Below are 26,829 nucleotides of genomic sequence, written 5' to 3'. Positions count from 1 at the left end.
AATCTGTTAACTATGTTAGACAAAAAGCTGGTGCCTCCGTAATGTCATACTGTGTAGTGTAATCATCACTGGGTATGAATTTGTTTGACTCAGTACAACATTCTTCATGCCAATTGTAAGCTTGCAAAGTATTTCATTATCCATTGCTTCAGCTCTGCTTATGATGAAATTGAGTGGCTTATTGGTGCTTTGGGGGGATTGTCTTGCTTTTCCTCAGGAAACTGACCTTCTGCTCTTGTCTAAGTTGCCATTCTGCAGCTTTTTGATGTGGTTCTTTGCTTAATATGAAATACAGATGGAGCTGAAGAGCGGGCTGCTGAGCTTCCGGTTAAAATCCAGTCATCACTTTACACAAGTGGATCTCTGGCTGGGCCCAGCCTATGGTGATGGAAACTGGAACACAGTCATTGTTAGAAAGGAAGGCTCCCTGGTGTCACTTAGCGTGAATCAACTCATGGAGCACACCTCACAGACTGGAGCCCAGACTCTGCAGGTGAATTCACCCATCTATGTGGGCGGGATCCCACAGGAGCTACAGGCCTCCTACAGCTTCTTGACTCTGGAGCAAGGTAAGGTCCCCCCAGGGACACCCACCACTGGACTTAGCCCTGTCCCACCAGGCTTCGGTTATGTTCTATGTTCAAATATGGCAGAAGACTTTTATTCAAATAATACCCACTAGCCCACCCTCCCTTTTCTTAGAGCTTCAAAGAAAAATCACTAGACATCTGGACATTTCTTCAAACATATTTTTTTAAATGATGTGTTTTAAAGTTTTAAATATTTGTTTATTTTTATTTTACGTTTGTATCTTGCCTGAGTATATATATGTACATCACATGATACAGAACCCTCAGAAGCCAGAAGGAGGCATCAAATCTCCTGGAACTAGTGTACAGTAGGTTAAGAGACATCATGTGGGTGCTGGAAATTGAACCCAGGTCCTCTGCAAGAGCAGCCAGTGTTCTTAACCACTCAGGCAGCTTCAGACACTTTTTTACATTGTTCCTGAGAGTATTCTATCACACTACTTATATTCAACATATTTATTCCAACATGTCTTCAGCAAATAAAATAGTCACACAAATCAATTTTATATGTGCTACATGCATATTTTCTTGGAAAACACAACATGGTTTGGAATTTTTGACTATTGATCATTACCTATATGGGAAGGTAAAAAATACAAGTTTATAATGGTGTGCCTGAACAGCTAGGAAAATACTGCAATTTCGTATTTTTAAATCTCTGACATCAGAATTCATTACCTCCATGGCTTTTCAGTAGAATTTTTAGGCAGGAATAAAAACACACAAAACAGTGAGTTTGGTTGAATTCCAAATATATTTGTGAAAAATTAGATAGTTTTAATTATCAATAATCATCAGGAAAAGGAAAGGAGTTAAACACTTAGCCCAGCATTTAACTCAGGTATGTTTGTATTTAACTAGAAACAAATGACAATTTTGGTGCCCTCCTGGGCTATATGGTGAGACCCCTGATTCATAAAAAATGGGAGAAGGCTAAGAATGTCTGTGTGCAATACCTCCTGAGCACTTTCCATGGGACAAGGTACGTTCCTTACAAGGAGCCTATGATGGAGGCATGGTGACTCGTGACCCCACTTGATGGATGAGGAAGGTAACCAGTAGGGAAGGACGTCATTTGCCAAAGATTACAGGATTAGAAAGCAGATGCAAGAGAGTAAATCCATGGTGACCAAGCTGGTGCTGAGGTTTGGTCTCTCGTTACAGTGATGGATTTCTTTTAATTGATATTTGTCATTGCCCCACTTCTGTGACTTAGGGAAAGCCAGAAATTTCCGGACTGTGACCAAGCATGCTCTCATGTAGAGAATGTTCTATGTACATTTTTAAATCTATGCACCATGAATGGTTAAAATTTCCATGAAACAGTCTTTGCCTATTTGGTAAGTACATAAAGATTTAAATGACTTTGAATAGAAAATATATGGAGCGCTCTAAAGAGACTTTGAGCAGAGTAGCAGTAAGGAGTTAATGAATAACCAGGGTCTAAGACAGTAATGACATTTTCAAGGCACTTAAGATGTAGCAGCTGCTAAAAATATTACATTCATACAAGACCTTCTCTAGATTTCCGGACTTTCTGGTATGAGAAAGAATCTGGCAATTCTCTGTGAGTGAGAATATTTCATCCTATTTACATGGGGCTGGGCACTGTTGAATAAAACAACCCGCTGATCCAGGCTTAGGATTTAGAAGTATACCTAACCCCATTACATTTGATGGCCTTGGAGACATGAATAAATAGAATGGTGAGCTGAGAGAAATTTAAAGCATCCACATAGACTAAAAGGGAACAATTTTACCTATCCTAGCTCTAAGTCTATGATAGTGATGGATATTTTATTTATACATAGAATAAATCATTTGGTGTGTGGCTTTTATCCATGTCACCAGTTTTGCAATCACTGATAAACTATTGAAGTCTAGTATATTGGACTATATCAAGAAATTGAAATTAGCTTTCTTCATCATCAGCATCATCACCATCATCAGCATCAACATCTTTCCAGGTGCACTGGGATAGGGTAAAATGGTGTTGAAAATCCAAGTTCAATGACACCCCTCAAACCTGTGCTTTAAAATTCTGACTCGGGTGCTTTGAGACATGCTGGTATTTTTACCTGGATATATACTCACCTAAGAAAATATTCACCACATAGAGGCACAGCCTACAGGCAGCCAAGAGTAATGAAAGGGAATCATGTTTGCTTAATGTAGCCCTTTCGAGCATCTCAACAGCCTTGCTCTTGTCCCTCCATCCTTTTCTATGCTTCCTAACTAGACCTCTTTCTCTCAGGCTCTATTTTGCAGTTATATTCATGGTACTTTTTTCTCTCTAGCTATTAATGTGATTGTCCTTCAAATAAAATGCAAAATTATTTCTCCTCTTTGTGTTGCAAGTTCTTGGCAACTTAATTTGCTAAAATTGTAACACCTCTCAAAGGATTGCGGGAGTTTTGTCTTCTTAGAACTATCACTGAGGACAAGCACTCACATCCAGGACAGCTATAACTGGCCCAAGGCATACATTGCCACAGTGTATGCTCTTCCTAAAGCTCCTGGGAGACAGGGACATGGCAAGCTAGAACCCATCCTACATGGCTGCAAAATCACATACCCCACTGCCGCTTTCCTGATCCTGCCACAGAGTCACTTGGGCTACCTTCTAGATAGTCAGAAGTTCAGGTGATAGGAAAGAGGAAGAAGGGCCTAGATAGGAAACCACAGCAGGACCCCACAGGCGAGCTCAGCAGCGCCACCTGCAGGCTGGGGCCCCAGAGTCTTTTGCTTCCACAGTTGTTGCCTGTAAGCCTCCTTCGTGCCTCTCCAGACTTCCTTTACATGACAAGTGAAAAGCAGTTACCTTATCTGTGGCCTTTCCGAACCTTAAAAATCCACATGTTGAAATGATTTCCATGTCATTAGATTTTTAACTTTTGAAAATTTTAGTGAATCACAATGAACTTGAAACTTACACTTATAACCAGTTTTATTGTGTGTGTATGTGTGTGCACATGTATGTCTAGGTACACTGCATGTGAACAAGTATGCCTTTGCATATGGTGGCCAGAAGTTTTGGTTTTGTTCCTTGGGTACAATACACCTATCTATTCGTTTACTCACTTATTTTGAAGCCAGGGCTCTTCACTTACCTGTCTCTCTGGCTGGCTAGATTGGCTGGCCAGGAAACCCCAGGGATTTTCTGTCTCCACCTCCCCAACACAGGGGTTACAAACATTAACAAAAATGTCCAGCATTAAAAAAAGCACTGTACTATAATCTTTGTATTCAATCTTTATGAACTTGATACATGCACACAATGTATTTTGATCATTTTTACCCGACTCCTGACCTCTAGCACCTATGGAATCCACTCTCCTCCTTTCAATTTCTGGTCATTGTTTATTTTTTTTTAATTATTCACTAAGTGTCATGGGTTGTTTTTGCTTTTTCACTTTGACTCTTTTGGAGGGCTGCCACCCAGCTCCCAAATAAATACACACAGAGGCTTTTCTTTCTTATGAATGATGGGCCTTAGCTTGGCTTACTTTTAGAAAACTTTTCTTAACTTATATTATCCCTCCTACTTTTTGTCTCTGGGCTTTTATCTTTATGCTATATAACTTTGTTTACTTCTTCCTCCATGGCTGGCTGTATAGCTGGGTGGCTGGCCCCTGATCTCCTTCTTTTTTTTTTTTTTTTGCTCCTTGATCTTCTCTTTCTAGATTTCTCCTCCTTTTATTCTCTCTGCCTGTCAGCCCCACCTACCCTTTCTCTTGGCTTGCTATTGGCCATTCAGTTCTTCATTAAAACAATCAGGTGTTTTAGACAGGCAAAGTAACCCAGCTTCAAAGAGTTAAACAAATGCAACATAAAAGAATGCAACACATCTTTGCATCATTAAACAAAAAAAAAAATGTTCCATGGCACAAACAAATATAACACATCTTAAAATAATATACTACAACAACTAGGTTCAATTTCTGCACACAGGGATGGATGAGGGTCCACTTATTGGACAACAGGCACTATACCCTTAAAGGAAATTGATCATTAGATTGGCCATCAATTGTCAATATCTGCTCTGCTAGGGGTGGAGGCATGGAAACCCAACTCCTTCTTGGAATATGCAAGCAGCTTGATCTTGGGCATGTCTTCTGAGGGCAAACACATCTGTTAGAGTTCATGCATACATCAGTTCTGTGCTTTCCTGTCCATAAGACATTTGTTACAGTGCTCTTTGACCTCTAGCTTTTACAATCTTTCCACCCTTCCTTCTGTGATGTCCCTGAACCCTGGGCAAAGGGTGTGATATAAAGGTCCCATGTATGGCTGAGCCTTCTATAGCCATTTTTTTCTTTGTACTATGACCCATTGAGAGTTTCCACATTAATCACTGCACAGAGAAGCTTCTCCAATAAGGTATAAGAGCTGGACTAATCTGTGGGCAGTCATAAATTTAGAGGACAATTTGATACTAAGTATTATTTTAGCAAAAGAATAGTAGTGGATTCACACTTGGGGGCTGTGAACTTCCTAGCCATGGGTTCTGGGCCAGACTTACAGCACCAGATATACATTTCCACCTCAGGAGTAGACCCTGAATCCAACAACAAAACAGATGCGCCCATAACAATTAAGCCACTATTGTGGCCGCCAGCGTATCTTGCCTGGTCTGCCATTACTATAGCTTGCAAAGTGCACAGCTTGCTGAGACTTTGGGTGACTTTTGTCCCCTAAAGACCTACATGTCACGGTTCGGTACTGTGAAAGCTAGGTAGCAGGGAGAAAGCTTCCCTGTCAGCAGCCATCACTTGATTGCTCCATGGCCTGTGATCAAAGTCTGTGGTATCTTCAGCAACAGGGTCTTACTATCAATTGCTGATGATACTCAGCATTTTTATTTGGTTTCCAGGGATAGAATTCAGGTCCTCATAGCTGCAAAGCAAGTACTTAACTGGTCTGAACTGCCCACCTCTGTAGTTTGAGACCTTCTTTCCAGCCCCCATCAAGCCCTGTTGGTTCAACAACCCACTTATAAAATAAACACACAGACATTTATATTATTTAAATGGCTTGGCCATTAGCTCAGGCCTGTCATTGTCTAGCTCTTACTCTTATATTCAGCCCATTTCTATTAATCTGTACTTTGCCACATGGCTCATGGCTTACCAGTACCTCACATCTCCCTTGTCATGGCGGCAGCTGGCTGGTCTCTCCCGACCTCAGCGTTCCACTCCCAGCATTCTCTTCTCTGTTAGTCCCGCCTATACTTCCTGCATGGCTACTGGCCAATCAGCGTTTTATTTACACAGAGCGATATCCACAGCACTTCCCCTTTTTTTTCTTTTTCTTTCTTTCTTTCTTTCTTTTTTTTTTTTTTTTTAGGGAAGGTTTTAACTTTTACATAGTAAAATTACAGATAACAAAATGATTATCAAGCAAGAATTACAATTACAATATCTAGTCTATTTATAATATCTAGTCTATTAGCATTTGGTAAAATTAAAGAAGATATACTATCTATCCTATATTTGTGAGTCTAAGGTTTAATATCTAACTTATCTTTTATCATAACTGAGGAAATTATAACTATCTCTAGTCTTCAACCACATCAAAGACCTCAGAAGGATATAATATTACCTGAGAAACAGGAGAAGGATGCAAGCAACTTTTGGGAGTCTTGTGACAATAGACAGAGACAACTGGCCGCCTGGACAGTCATCCAATGTTCCTTTGTAAAGTTTGGGCATTTGTCTTCAGCCCAGAGGTCTAGAGTCTCTCAGTCACTTCTCTCTGTGTCCTGTAGAATGTCTGGCAGTTTCCTCTGCAAAGCAGGAACCTGAAGGACCATTTTGTCAAGCAAAGTTCAGTGGTCACCTTTCTATGGGTCCTGCATGTCTAGTTAATCAAGCAGTCCAGGCAAGAACAGTTTTTTGCCCAAATGGCTATTTTTGCCAAGGTGAAGATAAACGCTATACAGAGTGTCTTTGATGCCCATCCTCCTCTCTGAAGTAAATCAGTGCTGCTAGGAGCAGACATGTCTCACTTTCCAGAAAGTTTAAATTTTTAAAAATATTTTAAATGCCATATTTTGTAGATCTTTGAAGTGCTTGAAGATTACCTGTCTATCTGAAATATATCTATGTATACCTAGAAAACTTAACATGACTATAAGTTTGACTATCATAGAAGACTAATTGATCTGTATTTTTAATTATCCATTACAATCTAAATGAGTTACATAAACATAATGCCTCAAACAAGAGTAGAAATATATATATAGTATAACAAAATTAAGTTTAAACTTGTAATAATAAGCTAAAATCTATACCAATGTAAAACATTTTAAACAAGTTGTTGCTCTTTAAAAGTAGGTTCAGCAATTTACCCTTTTATCCTATCAAAAAGAAAAGGGGAAGTGCTGTAGATATCGCTCTGTGTAAATAAAATGCTGATTGGCCAGTAGCCAGGCAGGAAGTATAGGCGGGACAAGCAGAGAAGAGAATGCTGGGAGTGGAATGCTGAGGTGGGGAGAGACCACCTAGCCACTGCCATGACAAGTGAGATGTGAGGTACTGGTAAGCCACAAGCCATGTGGCAAAGTATAGATTAATAGAAAGGGGCTGAATATAAGAGTAAGAGCTAGGCAATGACAGGCCTGAGCTAATGGCCAAACAGTTTAAATAATGTAAGTGTCTGTGTGTTTATTTTATAAGTTGGCTACCAGACTGCTGGGGCTTAGTGGGACCTGGAGAAAATCTCTCTAGCTACACACCTCTACACACACACACACACACACACACACACACACACACACACACACAGAGAGAGAGAGGGGGGGGGGCAGGGCTTTGTGACCATTTTAAGCAGATCTTTCAGTGACATTGTGAACAAACACCAATGCATATACATCACCATTTCACCTCCAGAACTCTGTTTTGACAATTTCTTAGAGCAGCATAGATGTATTATGAAAGCTGCCTTTCTTTTGCCCTCTTTTTATGGGGAGGGAAAATTGGGTCCAGAGGGGTGAGATGATCCTCATATGTATCATCAGAAAATGACTCCTGTTAATGACAAAATACTTTAGTTCTCAATTTCCCAGAAAATATATTTTATACTGAGCCTCACTGCTTCCAATTCAATCCAACCAACTTCTTTTCATGTCTACCATGTATTGAAGATAGACTAGCAGTATTGATTAGTCAAGCCTGAAGGAACTGGAATAATAGCTAAAGGTGTTTAAAAAGAAGCAGGCTGTAGCTTAGCATGATAGAAAAAAAATAATAAGATATCAGCTAGACACTGAAGAGAACAATTTGGCCATTTTAATCTTTAAGGGCACTAATAGTGCACCCTAACCTTTCAAATTTGACAGTGTGTGGTACAGAAAGAAGGTGAGTATTTGTGGGGGAAATGCTACTGCAATCCAGCCTCAGCCCTGCCCATCCTAATTTGGTGCATATTTCTGGGCACAGTCTTGTGAGACTTCATAGAACTGACCTCTGTCTGTCAATACATGTTCAAAGAAACTATCATTCCTTGGCTGACCAGATATCTGCTTATGTTTGTTCTCTAGCCAAAACCTAGTGAAATCTAGAAATTCATTTGATCCCATTCTCTGGCAGTGGCAGTCAATGTTTCAAGCTTAGTCTGTAGAACACACGTTCTGTGAAGTTTCTGGGGTTAATATTGTTGACAATGACTGATGGACTTTGATATATGAGTATGAACCCAGTGCACATTCAAGGTGTATATTCAAGATGAAAGAGCACAGGAAAATGGCAGAGCATAGTACTCTTGCCTTTTTCTGGTGGTTTAGCTGGGACCACATTCCTTATGTGTAAAACAATGATTATACAGCTCATGTCAGGGTCTGGGGATCCCAGTGCATGAGAAGCAATGTTTTCTTTGCTGTTATCCTATATAAATCCTTCAGTCTATCTTGTTCCCAAATAATACAAATCCAAGGATGATTTTTTTTTGGGGGGAGGGGCGTCCTCACCATAGGCTTTCAGGATGTACTTCTTCAGCACACCTTAACCACAGTGGGTACTCATACTAATAATTTTCCAATGTTGCCTGGACACATGGATACTCCTTTTTTATCTTATGTGAATGTTTAAATTTTACTTTTTGGCTCAAAGAATTTAGAAAATGTAGGCCTATATAGGCAGAAGAAATCCTGTCTAAGTGCCAAGGTAGGATTGTAATTATCTATGTATATGCAGGTTTTCAAAATGATATCTATAAATATGTCTCTGTGACTATTAAGTCAGATGAAAAGCAAGAGCCATAAAGATTTCTCCAATAAGGCTTGAAAGTTTAATCATTGTCCCTAACTAAATCCTCCCCCAAGAGGGAGAACTGCAGAGACCAAAAACAGTTGGTCATTAATGACCCGAGCCCTTTCCGTGACACGAATCCCTTTCTGTTTGCTAGGGTTCCGTGGCTGCATGAAGGAAGTTGCATTTACACGGGGTGCTGTCGTTAACTTGGCATCTGTGTCCAGCCGTGCTGTCAGAGTCAATCAGGATGGATGCCTGTCAAGTGACAGCACTGTTAACTGTGGGGGAAATGACTCCATCCTGGTTTATTGGGGAAGCCAGCAGAGTGTTTACGAGAGCGGGCTCCAGCCCTTTACAGGTAATGTGGAGGTCTCTAAATTAAATGCTCTGGGTCTGCCATTGCTTTCTTTTCCCTTGCTGACAGCCTACTGTGAGTCTGTAGGAAGTTGGTTTTAAACTGTCTACTTCTTATTTCCCTTTAAGAATACCTGTATCGGGTCACAGCCTCCCATGAAGGAGGTTCAGTGTCGAGCGATTGGAGTTGGGGACGCACAACAGGCACAGGTAACATCTGCTGGTTTTCAAGTGTAACTGTGCACACATATGCATATGTATGTGCACATGAACACTGTGTCCTGAAGCAGCACCATTTTGGATTGAAAATAGCTGTGGAAAAACACAGTATACCACTACATTTGAGTTTGTAAGAGTTAACTGCATGCTTACTAAGACCTTTTTCTTTCCTCTTTAGATGCACAGAAAGGAAGGTGAGGTACTTACAAACTTAAGAGGTGCAACCATACTATTTCAGAGTGAGAAACCTCTATCAGTTGTCTGTATCCCAAAAGGCAGAAGACAGACATGAGGGACCATTAGGTGGGGGGTACCTTCTTCAGTCTCACAGACAGTGCTTCCAAAATTCCTACTTGGTTAGAATCAGGTGCACCTCCTTATCATGTCTTAGAAGATATTTGTCATGGCGGTGGGCAATGACATCGTAGGATGAGTCTCAAGGGCAGGAAGTTTCACATGATTTAATGTTTTCAACTCAGATGAGGAGACATGTTAGTGCAGATCGCAGACACTCGGGCAACAGGTATTTTGTATTTCTGACTGTGATGGCACAGTCTTTCCTAGGGGAGCATGACTGGGAGCTATTGATCATGAAGAGTTTGGTAGAGAGTAGTATTCCACCCAACCAATCACATGTGTGTCAGAAAGTCTAGTACATTAATGGTGGCTGTTGTCTCTGAAAACAGTTTCCCCAGCCAGTAATAATTGGTCAAAAACATGTTTTACAACCATGACATTATTTTCTATTTCTCAATAATGGGTTGCTATTCCAAGCACCCTTAAAGACACCTTCATTTTAAGGATGTGAAATACTGAGCTATATCACTAACAATAACTTTCAAGGCTTGCAGCCTATAGATTTTCCAGGGGAGATGATGGGAGAGTCTCCTAAGTAATTATCTACTTATAGACAAGACAGTGAGGTGAACACTCCCTTAACATCCCCCTCAACCTCAGAGTGGGCAGGAAGCTCAGAATAAAATAGCCATTGGTAACTGGCATGTTTCTACCTCTGTTTAATAATCCACCATATTCTTAGAAAATGGGGTACAAATGCCTGCTTTTAGGCAGTTTAGTGGGTGTCTGGAAAGCAGGTTGTATACATAGCTTACTCCCCAGCTTGACCTACCATGGAGCTCTGAAGGTACAGCCGTGATCTGACCATCACATCTTAAGTCATGAATTCACATTTGCAGCCTGACCGCAGCACCAAGCAGCTCCCGAGGGCTAGAGAATAATTGCACTATTTAATTATTTTTGAGTTGGTTTTGCTTCGTCCCTTATGAGAAGACCATCTGGTAGACAGTGCCATCTTTGCCCTGCACCACATTGCAGAACTAATAAAATCAGCAGCTCTCTGCTTGTCTCTTTCCTGGCAATGTGGTTATGTGTCCTGTTTTCTGTAGATGCCTGTAGTGTCTTAAGTGCATGGAGAGTGCTGCTCTCTGTGTCTCCTCTCACGCTTAAAGTTCACTTCATTTCCCTTAAAGCTGTCCTGTTGTATTGGTCTGAACAGTAAAGTCAGGGAGGAGACTAACTTGATGTGGGAAACCCGGCTGACTTCCGCCATCCATTGACGGGGCTCAGAAGCCCAGGAGCAGTTAGAACAGGTCTCTCATCCATCATTCTGCCACGCAGTTCCTTGGGCTCTTTCTTTGTGTCCCCAGTGCAGCCATCTGTGATAAAGTTGTTACTGATCAAAGCTGTGTAAATATCTAATAAATAGTTAAAGGTTATGGATTTTGGAAATCAGGGGCCAGCTTGCAAGGTCTTTTACAGTTCCTATAAGTGTTCTCATTTTGTTCTGAGATACACTGAAGAGAATGTCTCTAAAACTGATTTTGAAGACTATCCAGACACCAACACCCTTAACCCCCAAAATGCAATTAAAAGTGTGCCCTATATATCATACCTGCTGGAGCTATGCTTTTTGGAAACCATTTAAAGGACAATTGGATTTGGGAAGTGGGAACAGCCGCTCAAAGACCATACACAATCACATGTGTGATTTTTTCCTTTTTTCCTTTTTTTTTTTTTTTTTGCTATACGGAAGACATAAAAGTGTCAGCTCACTGTGTATAATAACAATCTAATTACCTTGCTTCAAAGTGGCACATCATTATATTGCTTCACCTTGTTATCTGCCTACCAAGCGCCTCCTTCCTGATGAGTGTTGCTTAAACACGTCGGATACATTCAATGTTTTTGGAAAACCTGGTCTTAATTTAAAAGAATGTTATGTCGATGGAGTTTTGATGGTTTTGAAATATAGCTTAAACTGAATGGCTCAAGATGTGCCGTCATATTAAATCAATGCTGAAAAGTTACAACTCTAATAAATTGTATTTATGCTAATGGTCGAGCCTGATTTACGGCTGCCATTAAAAGTGAAGAATAGGAACAGTCATCTCCTCAGACTGGCGCTTGCTCTACCTTTCTCCTTTATTCTTCCCTAGCTCCAGAGAGTGTGCCAACTCCCTCAAGAGCCCAGAGCATAAATGGATATAGCATTGAGGTGGCCTGGGATGAACCCACTGTGGTTAAAGGTGTGCTGAAGAAGTACATCCTGAAAGCCTATGATGAGAACAGCCCCCAGCCCCACATACCCTCTGCTAGTGCTGAGCTCGATGACACCAGCACCCATACAGGTAAAGGAAACCCCTTAGTAGAGTCCATCTTACAGTTTCCTTTTGTGTTGACTTGGGATAACAACATGTTTTTCATGCTTTATCCCCCCACATACATTGAATATGCATGTGTTTGCCCAGTGACAAATAGCAAACTGAGGCACACCATACTGGCACAATCCTGTAAGCACAATGCTTGGGTAGCTAAAATAGAACAGTGAGTTCAAGGCCAGCCCAGGTTACACTATAAGTGTGAACCTAGCCTAGGCTATATAGCTATACCGTGTTTCAAAACACATAAATAACAAGCAAAACAAATCAAAAACCAATCAAACAAGGAAATCTCCATATAATGTGATGGAATCCCATATCTATCTACCTTGGATAAAAAGAGTAACTCTACAAAGCAGTTTCCAGTGAATATAGTAGGTCCATTAGGAGGTTCATCTTCTTGCCTTCCTCTAAGGACTAGGTCATAGTAGTCATAGCATTTGAATATTTCATAAACATCTTTGAAGACCATATACATATGTGTACATACAAATGTAAGTAATATACATACATACATATACATATATAATATTCATATCCATGCACACATATGTATCCGGCCATTTTGCATATTTTATCATGCAAAACTTTACCCTTTGGGACTAGCCCAAGTTCACAGAACCATTATTTATTGTAAAATTGCTGATTAAACCTAATTATCTCCAGGTGGAGGAGGGTTGTAGCCCTAGCCATTTGCCTGGCAAATCAGGGAATCAATTTTTCATGGTGCAGCTAGCCATGAGGAATGATTAGAAAAGAATACACCCACATACCTCCCTGACAAATCTCACACCAAAATCCATGTGTGGGTAGGAAGAGCACTTTCAACTTGATGAAATTTTACAGCAGATTTAACTAGGAAAGCCAAATAGAAGATTTTGTCCCCGAGAGGTTAAGGAATCAAGTGTAGTAGGAAAAACTTTCCTCTACTGAAAACATTTGTGATGAGTCATCATGTAGATCTGAGCATCTCCTTGAACACTTTTCCTCTTTCCAGCATATTTATTGCATGACCCCAAGGCCTTACTCCCTTCTTAAGAAGTTTTATGAATAGACCAAATGCCTACACATCACCAAATTTTATTCTTAATCACATATAATTATTGTGAGTGTATTTATATGAATACACATGCCATAGGGGAAATGTTGACACCAAAAAGTCTGGGACACACTGAAACTTACAAATGGATGCTTCTCAATATCTGAACTTACCGTATCCAAACCTGAATTCTTACTCAATAAATGACATCTCCAAGCCACCATTTAATCACACTTGAGCATTATTATTGCACTCTAACCTCCCCCCCCCACATATCTCTATTTGGCAGTCATTTTTTCAAAGTGTTTGTTAAATTCATCCATGTCTCCCTATCTACTGACCAAGTCAAACTGCTGGATCTCTTGTTTGAACAACTGTAGCACTCAACTTTTCATAGACCTTTTTGCTACCCCCAGGCATGAGTCTGTCCTGCAGGACAACTAGATGTATCTGTGAGGATCTTCCCAGAAAGGTCTGACTGAGGATGAAAAATCCACCATGACTGTGGGTGACACTGTCCCATGGGCTTAGAATGCAGAAGGAATGAATAGGAGAAAGCCAGAAGAGTGGCAACATTCACAGCTGCCTACTGTCTGACTGAGAACACAGTGTGTCTACTGCCCTCCCTACTGTGATGGACAACATCTGCTCAAACCATGATTCCATAAACCCTTCCTTTCCCAAGCTGCTTTTATCAGCTAGTTTTCCCAGTGATGAGAAAGGTCATTACTAATGGGTCTTTTAACAGCCTTCTGCATCCTTTCTCCTGCTCTTCTTAACCTATGAAATGGAAAAGTAATACCAGAGAAAATAACTCCGTGTTTGTGAGGAGCACATAGAATGATGCTTTGCATAAGAAACACATAAACAGGAGCTGTCAGAGTCTATGCACTATGTACACAGTACTTAACATTTGGTGAAATTTTCCAGTAAATGAGTAGTGATTTGGGGGTTATCACTCCCAAAAATTTGTACTAATTTATCCAAAGTTTGGACAATTGTACTTCTGCCACCAGCAAGCAGAGCACAAGAATTTTCAATTCATTTCATCTTAGCCATCACTGTATCTTATAATATTATAAAAATCTTTACAAATTTAAAAGTCAATAGTTTGAAGATATTGTTTTAGTTTATATTTATTTGCTTGTTAGAAACACTATTTGAATATTCACTAGCTATTCTTGTTTTGAGATGTGGCTTAAGTAGACACCTGGTTGATTTTTCTATAGCTTTTATCACATTTTTCTCTCTAAAATAACTCTACTTACAAAGAATTTTCAGTTTGATCTTATGTAATATAGACCTCCCAAATTTTGCCTTTTTTATTTAAATTTGCTTTATGCAAAATTTTTAAAAGCTATTAGTTGATATAATATTTCCATTTTTCTCTGAGATATTTAAAATTTAAACCCATATTTTCTTTCTATTTAGAATAAATTAGTATTTGTTCATGTTAGATAGGTCAACAATAAATACCTTCCTGGAAATAACGATCTAGTTTTAGGGTAAAATTGAGTCAGATACTGAGCATGGAGAAGCATTTCTAAGATTCTGGAAGATGTCTCCCTAGAGGAAGAGCAGGACAGATTGAGAAGCAGGGCAAGGAATTAGTGGATGTTACCATCTACATGGGAAGCATGGGGCTAGGGCATTGGGAGGAGAGAGTGAGAAAGTTACAGGTCAATTACTAACTTTCTGTATGTAGTCTGTTGAAGAAGAGGTAAAAATCTCATTGATTAATCAACTTTGTCCATTTTTTCCTTGAAACACTGTTTCTATTGGCATTTTTCTTTTTGTTCTTATTACTTTTTACAATTATTATGCATGTTTTAACTTTTAAATTCACACTAATTTTGGTGCTTTGTGGTTGGACTGAGTTTTCCATTTATCTTAAAATTCTCTGTGTCCTAGTAGCAGAATTTTGTTTATTCACATTTATTTTTATAGTTGTATGATTGCTTTTATTTCTGCTTTCAAAGTGAAAGTGTTGCTGCTTTCTCATTGTGTGGATGTTTATGCATGTGGGGTGTGAGTGTGTGTGTGTGTGTTGTTGTTGTTTTAAGACATGGTCCCATGCTGTATATACATGTACATAGATCATTATGTAGTCTGTTGGCATCAAACTCAGAGTAATTCTTCCCTGCCTCTATTTCCCAAGTTCTGGGATCACAAATGTGATCTGTCTAATATCTGCTTACTATTATATTTTAATGGTTATTTTGCTATTTATCTTTTTAATCTTGTTTGTATATATGTAGGATGTATGTGCATGTACACCCATGTGTGTAAACAGAGGCTCACATGTGCCACAGTATATATGTAGAGGTCAGAGGACATCTTCCAGTGTTGGCCCTGGCCTTTCTACCTTGTTTGAGACAAAGTCTCTTGTTGTTTGCAGTTGAATAGACCAGGCTAGCTGGTAGTGGTTTGGTTTGAATGAGAATGGTCCCCATAGGCTCATATGTTAGAATACTTGGTCCCCAAATGATGGAACTATTTGGGAAGGATTAGGAGTTGTGTCCTTGTTGGAGGAGGTGTGTCACTGAGGGAGACGTTTGAAGTTTCAAACACCTGCTCCGTTCCCAATGATCCCCACATCTGCAACATGCTTGTGGATCAGATGTGAGTACTCAGCTACTGCTCCAGCTACCTGCCATTATAGTCAGTCATAGATTCTGACCCTCTGGAACAGCAACTCCAGGGATTCCACCTCAAGTTCGGGCTCACATGGCAAGACCTTCACCCACCGAGCCATTGCTCTAGCCCCTCTTTCTCTTACTTTCTATTGCTGGCAGTGTAGACTAAGGACTCATTGACTTGTTCCCAAAAGATGCATGTGTGTGTGGCTCACTGCTCTGATGCATAGGCAAGGACAAGTGCAGATGGGATCTTAAGGGACAAGACAACTCCAAGCATGCCATGAAGCTTTGCTGATGCAGAAATGAACAACGGTGGAGGGGAGCCTATGCAGTGAGCACCCTCCAAGTCACCTTGGGTAATTATCTAAGGCAAAGAATTCCAGAGCAAAGAGAATAAAGACTAGAAAGTGAAATGAGGAGACAGCAAAGTTGACATTAGGCCTGGACTGGGTGAGTTGGGCAGATTGGAGGGATAGCAACCACTTTTCGAAGCAGACATCCTGAGGCAAGCAGCCTTACTGTCATTCAGGAAAGTACTTCTTCTTTGGCATAACTGAGGTGACTTTGGTTGAGATTTTAGTATTTTAATTAATTTTGCTCTTTAGAATCACTTTTATTTGAATAAAATAATGCTGATACTGGGTGTATACAGGCTCTTTAGATTTATTGCCTGATGCGGGATTCTTTACCAATTAAGTTGAAAAGTATTTTCAGAAAATGAGTTTGTTTCTTTTCATTAATTATTTTTCTGTTTCATAATGAGTTCTTTTACTCTCTAGATTTAGGTCTTTTGTTGGTGGAAAATTTGGCCTTATGGATATGATCATCACTTTTTGTGAGAAATAGCAAGTTTTTAATTTAACTATTTCTTCTCGGGTTGGCCTCCCTTTATTTTAGTTGTTCAGAACTTGTGTCAGAACCTGGTGTGGTGGTGGCACACACCTTTAATCCCAGCACTCGGAAGGCAGAGGCAGGCAGATCTCTGTGAGTTCAGGGCCAGCCTGGTCTACAGAGGGAGTTCCAGGACAGCCAGGGCTATACAGAGAAACCCCGTCTAAAAACAAAACTACAAGGACAGAGAACTGGTGTCAGGTGCACAGAGACCACATCTGCCAATCACTTGTCACATGACCAGAGACAAATTTACAGTGACATGGCTTAACCAAAGCTTTTCAGTGTCTCAGTGGGATAGGAGATCCTCATTTATGTAATTATTGATGCAAAGGCAAAAATGAATTCCTCATGTAAAGTACTTTGCTTAGAAATAGAAATACAATAAATACTATGTTCAACCATAGTTACACTTACAGATCTCTGAATTACACTTTTTGAATTTTAGGTTATTGTCTCATAATTGTTTTGTGATTTTTTGTTTTGTGTTGCTTTTGAGCTTTTGATTCTGTTCGTTTGACCTTTCCAATGGACGTGTAAGTCTTTTATTTCAGTCTTGAAGATTCCATTTCTTCCCTTCCTTATTTTGCTAGCTTTTTCTTCCACCTGTCTCTCAACATTCTCAGTTGTCATCTACATGCCTGGTTGCCATTTAACTTTTCCCATGATTCATAGAGACCAAATTCATTAATTGCACTCATGGCACTTTTGAAATTGTCCAGGCATTCTGGGTTGAACATGAAATGAACTTTCCCCCACAGGCATCTATCTGAATACTTGGCGCCCAGCTGGTGGCACTGTTTAGGGAGATTGTGGGTCTCTGGGATATGGCACCTATCTGACAAATGTATCCACTGGGGGCAGACCTTTGAGAGTTATAGCCTGTGGTGGTTTGAAAGAAAATGACCCCATAGGCCCATTGGGTGTGGCACTATTAGGAGGTGTGACTTTGATGGAGGAGGTGTGTGACTAGGGGTTGGGCTTTGAGGTCTCAGAAGTTCAAGTCAGTCCACTTTCTGCTGCCTGTGGATCAAAATGTAGAACTTTCAGCCCCTTCTCCAGCACCATGTCTGCCTGCATGCCACCATGCTTTCCACCATGAGGATAATGGACTGAACCTCTGAAACAGTAAGCCAGCCCCAATTAAATGTTTTCCTTTGTAAGAGTTGCTGAGGTCATGGTGTCTCCTCACAGCAACTGAAACCTTAACTAAGACATAGCCTAATCCACTTCTGTCTCCTTCTATGTTCTCTGCCTATGGAGCCTTGTGAATTGTCCCTTTCCTTGGTGACAGATGTCAGTCTGCTGTTACGCCTTCTTCACTGGGACAGACATAGTTCCTCCACTTGCTGAATGTACTCCCAGCTACGGTTCAGTAGCTCCATCTCTAGGAAAACGAAGTGGTTTTCTGTTTTGCTGGTGTCAATGGAGACTCTCACAGGTGAACATTCTATTGGGGGGACTTCCATTACCATCACAAGGATCTCACTATTTTGGCCTCTCTCCTCCAGTGTTAATGAATTAGGATGCTGAGAGCCAGAGGCTCTTCTCATTCACCAGGGATTCTGGTGTCCTGGCCCTCTGTGATGTACAGCCAAGTTCTCTTTGCCTCTTGTCCTTCAGCTGTTTCTAAACTTTTGCCTCTGTTATTGGAGTCTCATAAGATGCGGTTTCCTAATGAGGAGTCTGAAACATCTTATCACCCTTTGCCCAATCACAGAGCATCTAGTTTAATGGGTTTGGGAAGGAGCCTCTACACTGGAACTTTAGAATGAATAATTTGTCCAGCTAGCCCTGGGAAATACAGTGAGCAGGAGAAGCTTGACACCAGTTTTCATATTTCCAATTCATTCAGAAATCCTTGTGATAACTCCTCCCTCCCAGCTTTAAACTTGAAAATTTAGGATAGAAAGAAATACATGTAGATCTGTCTTTGTATAATGTAGATAATGAAATGTTAAACAAAGACAATAATTGGCTACAGAACTGCATGAGACAATTAAATGCAGTGCTTTTGGGAAAGAGTGGGGGCAGATATTATGTCCAGGCTCACATGAAGGCCAAAGAAGAGTAAATGATTCAACACAAAAACCAACGTGGACAACTGGACAAGCAGGACAGGGCAAACAGAATATTCAAATATTCTCCTGATGGGTTTGGCCACTAGAGGATTCAATGAGTATAATCCTACCAGCCATGCAAGGTCCAAGGTTAATAGACCCACTTAGGAGCAAATGGGCCCCTTTGGGCCAGAGGGGCTAGACTCCATACCCTCCCAAGGGCAGAGTTCAGAGTTCATTTCCTCCACCCCAGCCTCTGGGTAGGAAGCTCTGCTGCCCTTGCTCCTTATTTCTGTAGACTTGCTACAAGGGGCTCCAATTAGCTCTCTATAGCTTTTGTGGATTTCCCCTGTTGGCCCTGTTAACATGCAAAGCTGCAGCCAGAGGCCAGCCCTTTCCCCTCTGACTGAGGTTACTCTGTGAGAGGTGCAGATACCTGATCTGAAGTCACACTAAGAGTGAGTTGATCCAAGGGTTTGCACATAGATGGCTATTGTTTTCCATGAGCTGTTGGAGCACATGAACTTAATTATCAGTATAATTAGCAGAGCACCTGGCATCACGTTAAAGCTGTAATTGCTAAACAAAAATCACTCCTCCATATTCCTGTTGTATTACATTGCTCTAAAATCTACAGGTTGGATTCCTTCCCCTCAATACTAAGTAATTATTATTATTCTGCCAGAATAATTGTATACTCTTATTTATTATTCAATACTTTACCAGATGGACCAACAATAATAATTTTCCAACTATTACAACCAAATCTATACTTAGGTTGGAAAAATAAGGGATTTCAATTTATAGTACAATTGGTAAGAGCTTTTCTCACTAAAACTACTCCCAGCCTCTGCAGCTGAATTTGCCTGAAAAATAAAGATACCAGCCACCCAGAAGTCTATAATTTCTTTTCTCCCTTGTGTGGTTTCTGGTAATAATTAGTGATTCAATTCTATCATGCATAGTGATTCCAAATGACTTCTGAAATACAGCCCTTCTCATAGGATCCTAAGTTAGGATTTCAAACTCTATATTTTGCTTATTTTCCCAGTTGGTACTTTTGCACAGGGCTTGTGGACCACCCAGGATAGTGTAGAGGCATGATGGTGTGAAGGACTTTTTCACCTACTAGGATGGAATTTACCTATGCTCTTCCTTCCCCAGGGTCACCCATTCTTTGGTTCCTTTTCCAGCACTATGTCTGCCTGCATGCTGCTATGCTTCCCACCATGATGATAACAGACTAAACCTCTGCACTAAAAGCCAGGCTCAATTAAATGTTTTCCTTTATAAGAGTTGCCATGGTCATGGTGTCTCTTCACAGCAATAGAAACTCTAAGATACCCACTTATATGGGTATATAGAATAAAATTTCCTTGATGAAATGGTAGCTGGATTTAAGGCTAAGTGAGTCCTAAGACAGGAGTAACATGACTTAATGTCTCCTCCTCAATTCCTTCTACTGTCTACCAAGTACAGGATATTTGGTTCCGGGCACACAGCTAACTCTTCCTTACTCTGTGATGCTTCAGGTCCCTTTAACCCTTCATTCTTTTTGAAGGCATTACAATAGTAAGTTTTGCTTATTTTATCAGTAGATGGAAAACCCCTGAATAGCTCACCCATTCTTTCCAGTTAACAGGTATGGACAGTTTCAGGAATGGGCACCATCCTTTGCTGATGGCTTTGTTTTATGTTCTTTCACTGTGTCTTCATGTGTGCACCAATTTAAAGAGCAGGGTCAAACATTTTACACATGGGGGTACAACTTTGTTAAGCCAAAAATCATTGCACTGGTTCCATTTTGCTCTGAGGCAAATGAGCATCATGAGCTTTAGATTTTTTTTTTATTTCCCATATAAATACTCAGCAACTTGTGGCACCTCAGGGTGGGGAGTGAGCTGATTAGACATTCAGAGCTACACCCTGTTCCAACAGATACATCTGCAATACAATTGCTACACCTAAGGCTCGGGGACCATCATAGGAGAGGATAGAGAGGCACTGTAAGAACCAGAGGAACAGGACATCTGCTGTGAGACAGTGTCTTCTACATACAACAGGGACATCTCAACAATATGTCTGTAGACAAGATCTGAACAATGACAGCACCAGTTTACATGCCAATATGGACGGGGGAACTCTGACAAGGGCCCAACTCTAGAAGAGCTATAGGCATTAACAGTTGCCAAGAGAGAAGCAATCAGTCTTCTCTATGGACAAGGCCCCCCTAGAATATCCAAGCCCAAGCTATCTCCCTTAAACACAAATATATTTGAGCAACACTAAGTGAGCTCAGCAGATTGATTTTATAAATATTGTATACATATATATGATGAATTTGAAAGTAAAAGGGGGATGTAGGAAGAAGTAGAGGGAGGTGCAATAATGAGAAATGATATAAATACAGAACTCATAACATTCTCAAAATAAATTTGAAATAAAAACAGAGGAAGATACATTTCTAAATTTCATTGTAAGTTAAAAATAAAGAAGAATTTCAGAGTCATGTATCCTATTTCTATCCCAAGTGATTAGGCATCTGTAGCCTAGAACAATCCCCAGGGAATTCTCACCCCCTTGTACTGTGAGCTCTCAGTAGCCCTGTGCCCACCATTTCTACCCTTCCCCACCTGACATTACAAATGCACCTACTCCAACAGGACCACACCTTCTAATCCCTGTCAAGTAGTGCCATTCCCTAATGACCAAGCTTCCAAATATGTGGGGTCTACAGGGGGCCATTCATATTCAAGCCACCAGAGTGGGTATATATAAATGTGAGCATATGTACTATATTTTAAGTTATATGCAACACAGATTATCTTTGTATTTACCTGAGAAGTCTGTAATGAGATCATTCTAGGTCAATACAATGTGATTTTTTTTTCTATTCAACTGCAAGTGTTTATTCCACAGTTTCTAAATGGCTGCTCTTTGTGCACACATGTTATTTTCTCATTAGATGATAAGCTTTTAAAGAGCAAGTATGCATGTTATACTCACTTCAGGTCTTGTGTAATGCTTTTTTCTATGACTAGATTATGGAGTATTTGCTACCAGCTCTGAGTTTCTGTGAAGTTAATATTGTGTATTACATCAGGTTGAGTTGGGCTAAGGATTGAAGTACTGTTCCTCAGTAGAGTTCATCATACTTACCGTTCTCAAAAACATCCTTATAAGATGGCATACAGAGTCAGTCTCAATTTAAACATATATTTGGAGTTTAATGCATATTTTCTCCATGGCAGAGAAAACTAAGGGTAGATGAAAAGGTTCTAAATAGTAGTTTCAAAATTTTTACTTTGTAATGAAATTCACAAATCAAACATTTTCAGTTTAACATAATAAAGGCCTGAACAACATAGCAACACAGATGATAAGCATACATAGCCAAAAATATTCATTGATTTTTAAAAGCATAGCCATTATGGCAACTAATAGTTTGTATAACTTTGATAGCTATAGTGCATCTATCTATCAGGGAGCCAGTATCCAGAATATATAAAGAGCTAAAACAAATAACAAAAATATCAAATAAATTATCCAATCAGTAAATAGGCAAATGAATTCAGCAGAGAGTTATTTAAAAAGAAAAGAAATACAAAATGGCTAATAAAATATGGGAAAATATTTACATAAGGAAAAACACAGGCTAAAATTGATTTAAGAATCCAACTCACTCCTGCCAGGATTGCTATCATACCAAAAAAGAAAAGAAAAGGAGAAAGAACAATAAATGCCAGTGAGGATGTGGAAGGAAAAGCAGCCTTCCTACACAGCTGGAAGGGATATAACCTGATGCAGCCACTATGGACTCACTGGAGAGTGTCCTCAGAAACAACCAACAATAACTGGAAAATAGAATGACCATTTATACCAACTCTATCCTCCTGAAATACGCCCCCAAGGACTCTAAATGAGCATATTACAGAGATACCTGCACATTCATTGATGACCATGGCACTGAAGCCAAGATACAGAACCAGCTTAGGTATCCTTCAACAACTGAGTGAATAAAGAAGTGTGGTGTGTGTACACAGTGGAGTCCTATTCAGCTGTAAGAAGAGTGAACATCCTCGAAAGGAGTCTTTTGGGGAGTGAAAGGGGATCAGCTAGGAGGGAAAGGGGGGTAAGAAGGTACTGAGGAGGTGAGTACATGAAACACATATAAACCTGTGGGGAAATACCATGATGAGATCCAGTATTTTATAGACTAAAATGCAATAAATCAGCTGTTACATTCTAGGCGAAACCACCAGAAAGCACCCAGATCCAGTGAGATATTTGGTAAGAAAAGGAAAGTTTTACATGGAGAAGCTGAGGAATGGTTTTCATCTTCAGTCAATTTTTCTTGAAAAAGTAGAGAACTGAGCTAACCAACATGAAGGCTGCTTTCTGGTTACGGCAGTCCAGAGCTCATCATCCATGCAGAGGTGGCCATTGTACTCCAGCAATACACTTGCTCACTTCAGCTTTTGGCTCTGCATTTCTTAAGGTCACAATGGCTGCTTGGGCTCCACCTCTCCTGTGCAGTTCCACCCAGCAAAACCTTGGAACAGTAGGGAAGATCTAATGTATGCTTTAAAGGTGTGTTTTAAGAGTTGGTCTGTCTCGAGTGACTACTGAGATCAAAATTCTGTGGCCTGGCTATGTGGGCTGCTGGGAAAGGCTGACCTCTCTCCAGGTAGCCATTTATCTGGTAGGAAGGAAACTTTTCATTTTGTTGAGAAAAATGTATATAATATATACTAAAAGGTCAACTAGTGGTCTCTGCCACCATCAGCAAACAAGGGAAGAAACGAAAAAGAAATTCATTTCAATGTGATTGTTCACAGATGAATTTTGAGGAAGTCTGTGCCAGTTTTATAGTGCTCCATAAATTTATTTGTAGTTTATTACAAACTATTTCTTTAAATGTAAATCTTGAAAGCAATTGGTCTGAAGATTTGCAGAGGACAAAAATACGGCCCTATGAGAGAAACTGTAGAAACAGAAGTGACGTCATGTCCCTGCTTCGCTAATGTAGAACTGCATTAGGGTGGGCAGTGTCGATGAATTAAGAGCTCTGACTGTTTCCCTGGAATGTGTAATGTGCCTGGCGGCTTCCTCCTTGAGAAGATACTGTGAGGCAGGTTGCTTTTCAGTTTTCTGGTTTTCTTTGAACAAGTAATTCATTGGAGCCTGAAAAGTAAGAATTATAAGCATTTGGATTTCAAGTTATTGTAACATGTACAACGTTTGGAAATTAAGATAATATTTAAATAATGCTGTCCAATGATCAGCAAGGAAGTATGTCTGTGTGCTCACAATATTCTATATGTATAACTACATTAGGTTATCAATTATATTTGATAAAAGGAAGTTCCCCAAAATTATCTGTTTCTACCCTTTATCATTTTATAATTGTGTTATGTTTGGACTGAATCAGAAAGCTACCAACATTTGATATACACAAAGACACAACACACACACACACACACACACACACACACACACACACACACACTTTCTTATGAGTCAGCTGTCTTCCTTGTGGAGTGTTGTTAACTGGTTTGTAAGACGAATCATTCTTTGTAGACACATTTTTGCAGCAAGGCTGAATCTCTGAACACATTTTAAGGTGCATTTTAAATGAATTATTTGCCGTTAAAAGCGCACTGTTGTTGTTTTTAATGATGCCTCCTTTTCCAACCTATAGGCTGGGCTTAGGTCATGTGCAAACAGCAAAGATCAGAAACCATGGTGTGACATCGGCTCATGAGCACTTTCCTTTTCTCTGCATACCGCAGCTCTTCTGGGAAGCAAATGACTCCGTCAGTCTTTGAACCAGCCGGCGGAACAGTCGTCAGCAGAAATGACTTCCTAAGTCCCCTCTTGCCTCCAGCTGAGTCACTGTCCATTATTTCTTGGGCATTGTATTCAGTTCAGCACCTGCCCTTTCTGTAATATAACGAGTTAACTAAGCCTGTGGCTTCAAACTTCCTTAGAATTAAGATGTCGGAGACTGTAGCTCTTACCAAGAAACAGGCATTGATTAAAATGTTGAGGTTAGCTGTGAGCCTGCTGAGAGAATCTTCATGGGGAATGCTTCGAGGTCAATTCAAATCGTTCCTTAAACCGTTCTGTAAGTCTGGGATTAGGCCCTATATTTTATAAAGGAAATAGTTATTCTTGCCTACTTGGAAACATCAAAATCTGCGTAGTCTGGGATCCAAGGTGTATGTTCTCCTATGCTCCCCAGCAGAAGTTTTAAACTAGGCCACAAAGTTCATTTGAAAGAGATTGACTATTAAAAAGATTGGGTTTAATCCTCTCAAAGAACCAACTCAGGTCAGAGGAAGCACTGTGGCTATTCCATTGTTCAAGTCAACCGAAGACTGACTTGACTTTATAAATACTGTAGGATCTTAGTTTTATCTTTTATTAACCCATATTTACTGTATATAATAGTGATTTTTTTCAACACAATTTCCTGAGCCTTGAAAGACGTGATGCAAATGTCCCATTTAAGGCTGAGCATTCAGCAGCCCTGTGGTCTCACCAGCTTATTGTTACTTAAAATGCTATTGAACACCACAGTAGCAGGAGTCCCACCATTGTGAATACTAGGAACTAGAGGAAGCAGAAGCATCTGGGACATTTCCAGATGTCTCTCCTAGATGAGGAGATTTTCAGCCATACTTAACAAATGTCATTATATAGTTTCTTGGGGTCAATTTGTCAAAATGTCTGTGTCAGAACTTTGTTTCCAAGGGGATGTTTATAGTGTGCAGAAGTGTGGTATGCTGTATTGACTCCTTCCTTCTAATCCATCTACTGGACTGGCTCAGACATACACTTGAGAATTTGAATTTATCAACGCTGTGGCAGCATCTTGAGGCAAAAACTGTCCCCTTGTCTTCTCCCCTTCTCAGCCTCTTCCATTGTGTCCCCAGTGATGAGCAGCTCAGCCTATGTGCTGTCCCTTACCAGATGGCCCTCTTAATAAGTGCCTTGTGCTGGCCCACCCTCACATCCTTGATCCAAATGTGAAATGCCAGCAAATAAATCAGCGCATGGCACTGGGCTGAGTTCTCAGGAGATGGAGGAAAGCCCCAGGGAGAGCAAGTGGGAGACAGCTTTTCTGTGTCTGTGTCTGCTTCTTATTATATTATGGCCAGTAAATAGAAGACATCATAGACAGGGAGGGGAGAGAGAGAGAGAGAGAGAGAGAGAGAGAGAGAGAGAGAGAGAGGAAGAGAGAGAGAGAATAAACTCTCCGTGTTGTTCTGACTACCTCTCTCCTATCTTGCAAACAACACTGCCATCTGAAGCACCATGCATGGTCCTTGCAGGGAGTCCACTGGCTTTAGCCTTGGGGTAGACAATACCATACATAGATTTCACCACCAGACTAAAAATGCAACAGAAATGAGCAGGTAATGAGAGCGGAGCAGCCAGGTCTTTAATTGAATTAAAAGCTGGGTGACATCAATGCAGACACCTGTCCAATTACAGACAGGCCAAGGTGTTTACCGTTGCCGTACAAGCCATTCGAAGATGACAGAAATCTTTCCGCCCACAGATTAGCATAATGAAGGAGAACAGATTACTGTGGATGCTCGCCAAACACCTAGCTTGGCAGCTGGGGGTGGGTGGGGGAGGGAGAGAGACAGCTAAAGGATGGAAATAGAAGCCCATGCCTCCATCTCTTTTCCAGAATGCTGCCATCTTGCTTTTGGTTTCTTTTTCTTTCTTTCTTTTTTTTTTTTCTGGCTGAGCATTTGTATTTGCAGACGTTTAGTCAAAAAGTTAATTGTAAAATCTCAGTGCCGAAGCTTCCTCCCCTGTTCTGCTTCTCAGTGCATGGGCTCCTTTTAGAGGCACATCTAGTGTCAGCCCCACAAGAATTTTCTCTTAGGGAGTCGGGCTGCCTCCAATTGTTCATATTTCTCTTTGCCTCCTTTGAAGTTTGAGGTGAGAGCAAAGGAAAGAGAGATGTTGGAGAAATAGTCTAGTGTTGGAAATGCTTCTATATCAAAAGATACAGTACAGCGGACATTGGTGATGAGCCGGAGGAGGAATGTCTTCATGGGCTCAGCAAACCAGCATGTCTGCTTTTAGTAAA

The 26,829-nt window shown here is 40.3% G+C and overlaps 1 protein-coding gene across 2 annotated transcripts in view; it reads left to right on the top strand.

Moving 5' to 3' along the window:
• The window catches only part of Ush2a (usherin), a 701,257-nt gene that overhangs the window by 295,599 nt on the left and 378,829 nt on the right, over positions 1-26,829 (top strand). For both annotated transcript variants that reach the window (XR_004946207.1, XM_036202543.1), the window contains exons 26-29: positions 296-569; positions 8,994-9,197; positions 9,323-9,403; positions 11,869-12,060. Coding sequence is in view for 1 of the 2 variants with exons in the window: in XM_036202543.1 (XP_036058436.1) it covers positions 296-569; positions 8,994-9,197; positions 9,323-9,403; positions 11,869-12,060 (751 nt within the window). In the remaining variant the exon portion in view is untranslated. The remainder of the gene's footprint in view (positions 1-295; positions 570-8,993; positions 9,198-9,322; positions 9,404-11,868; positions 12,061-26,829) is intronic.

Source organism: Onychomys torridus, chromosome 11 (assembly GCF_903995425.1).
Source record: "Onychomys torridus chromosome 11, mOncTor1.1, whole genome shotgun sequence".
NCBI classification, from domain to species: Eukaryota; Metazoa; Chordata; class Mammalia; order Rodentia; family Cricetidae; genus Onychomys; species Onychomys torridus.
Note: the sequence above shows the minus strand (reverse complement) of the source record. Positions and strands in the feature narration are given on the sequence as shown.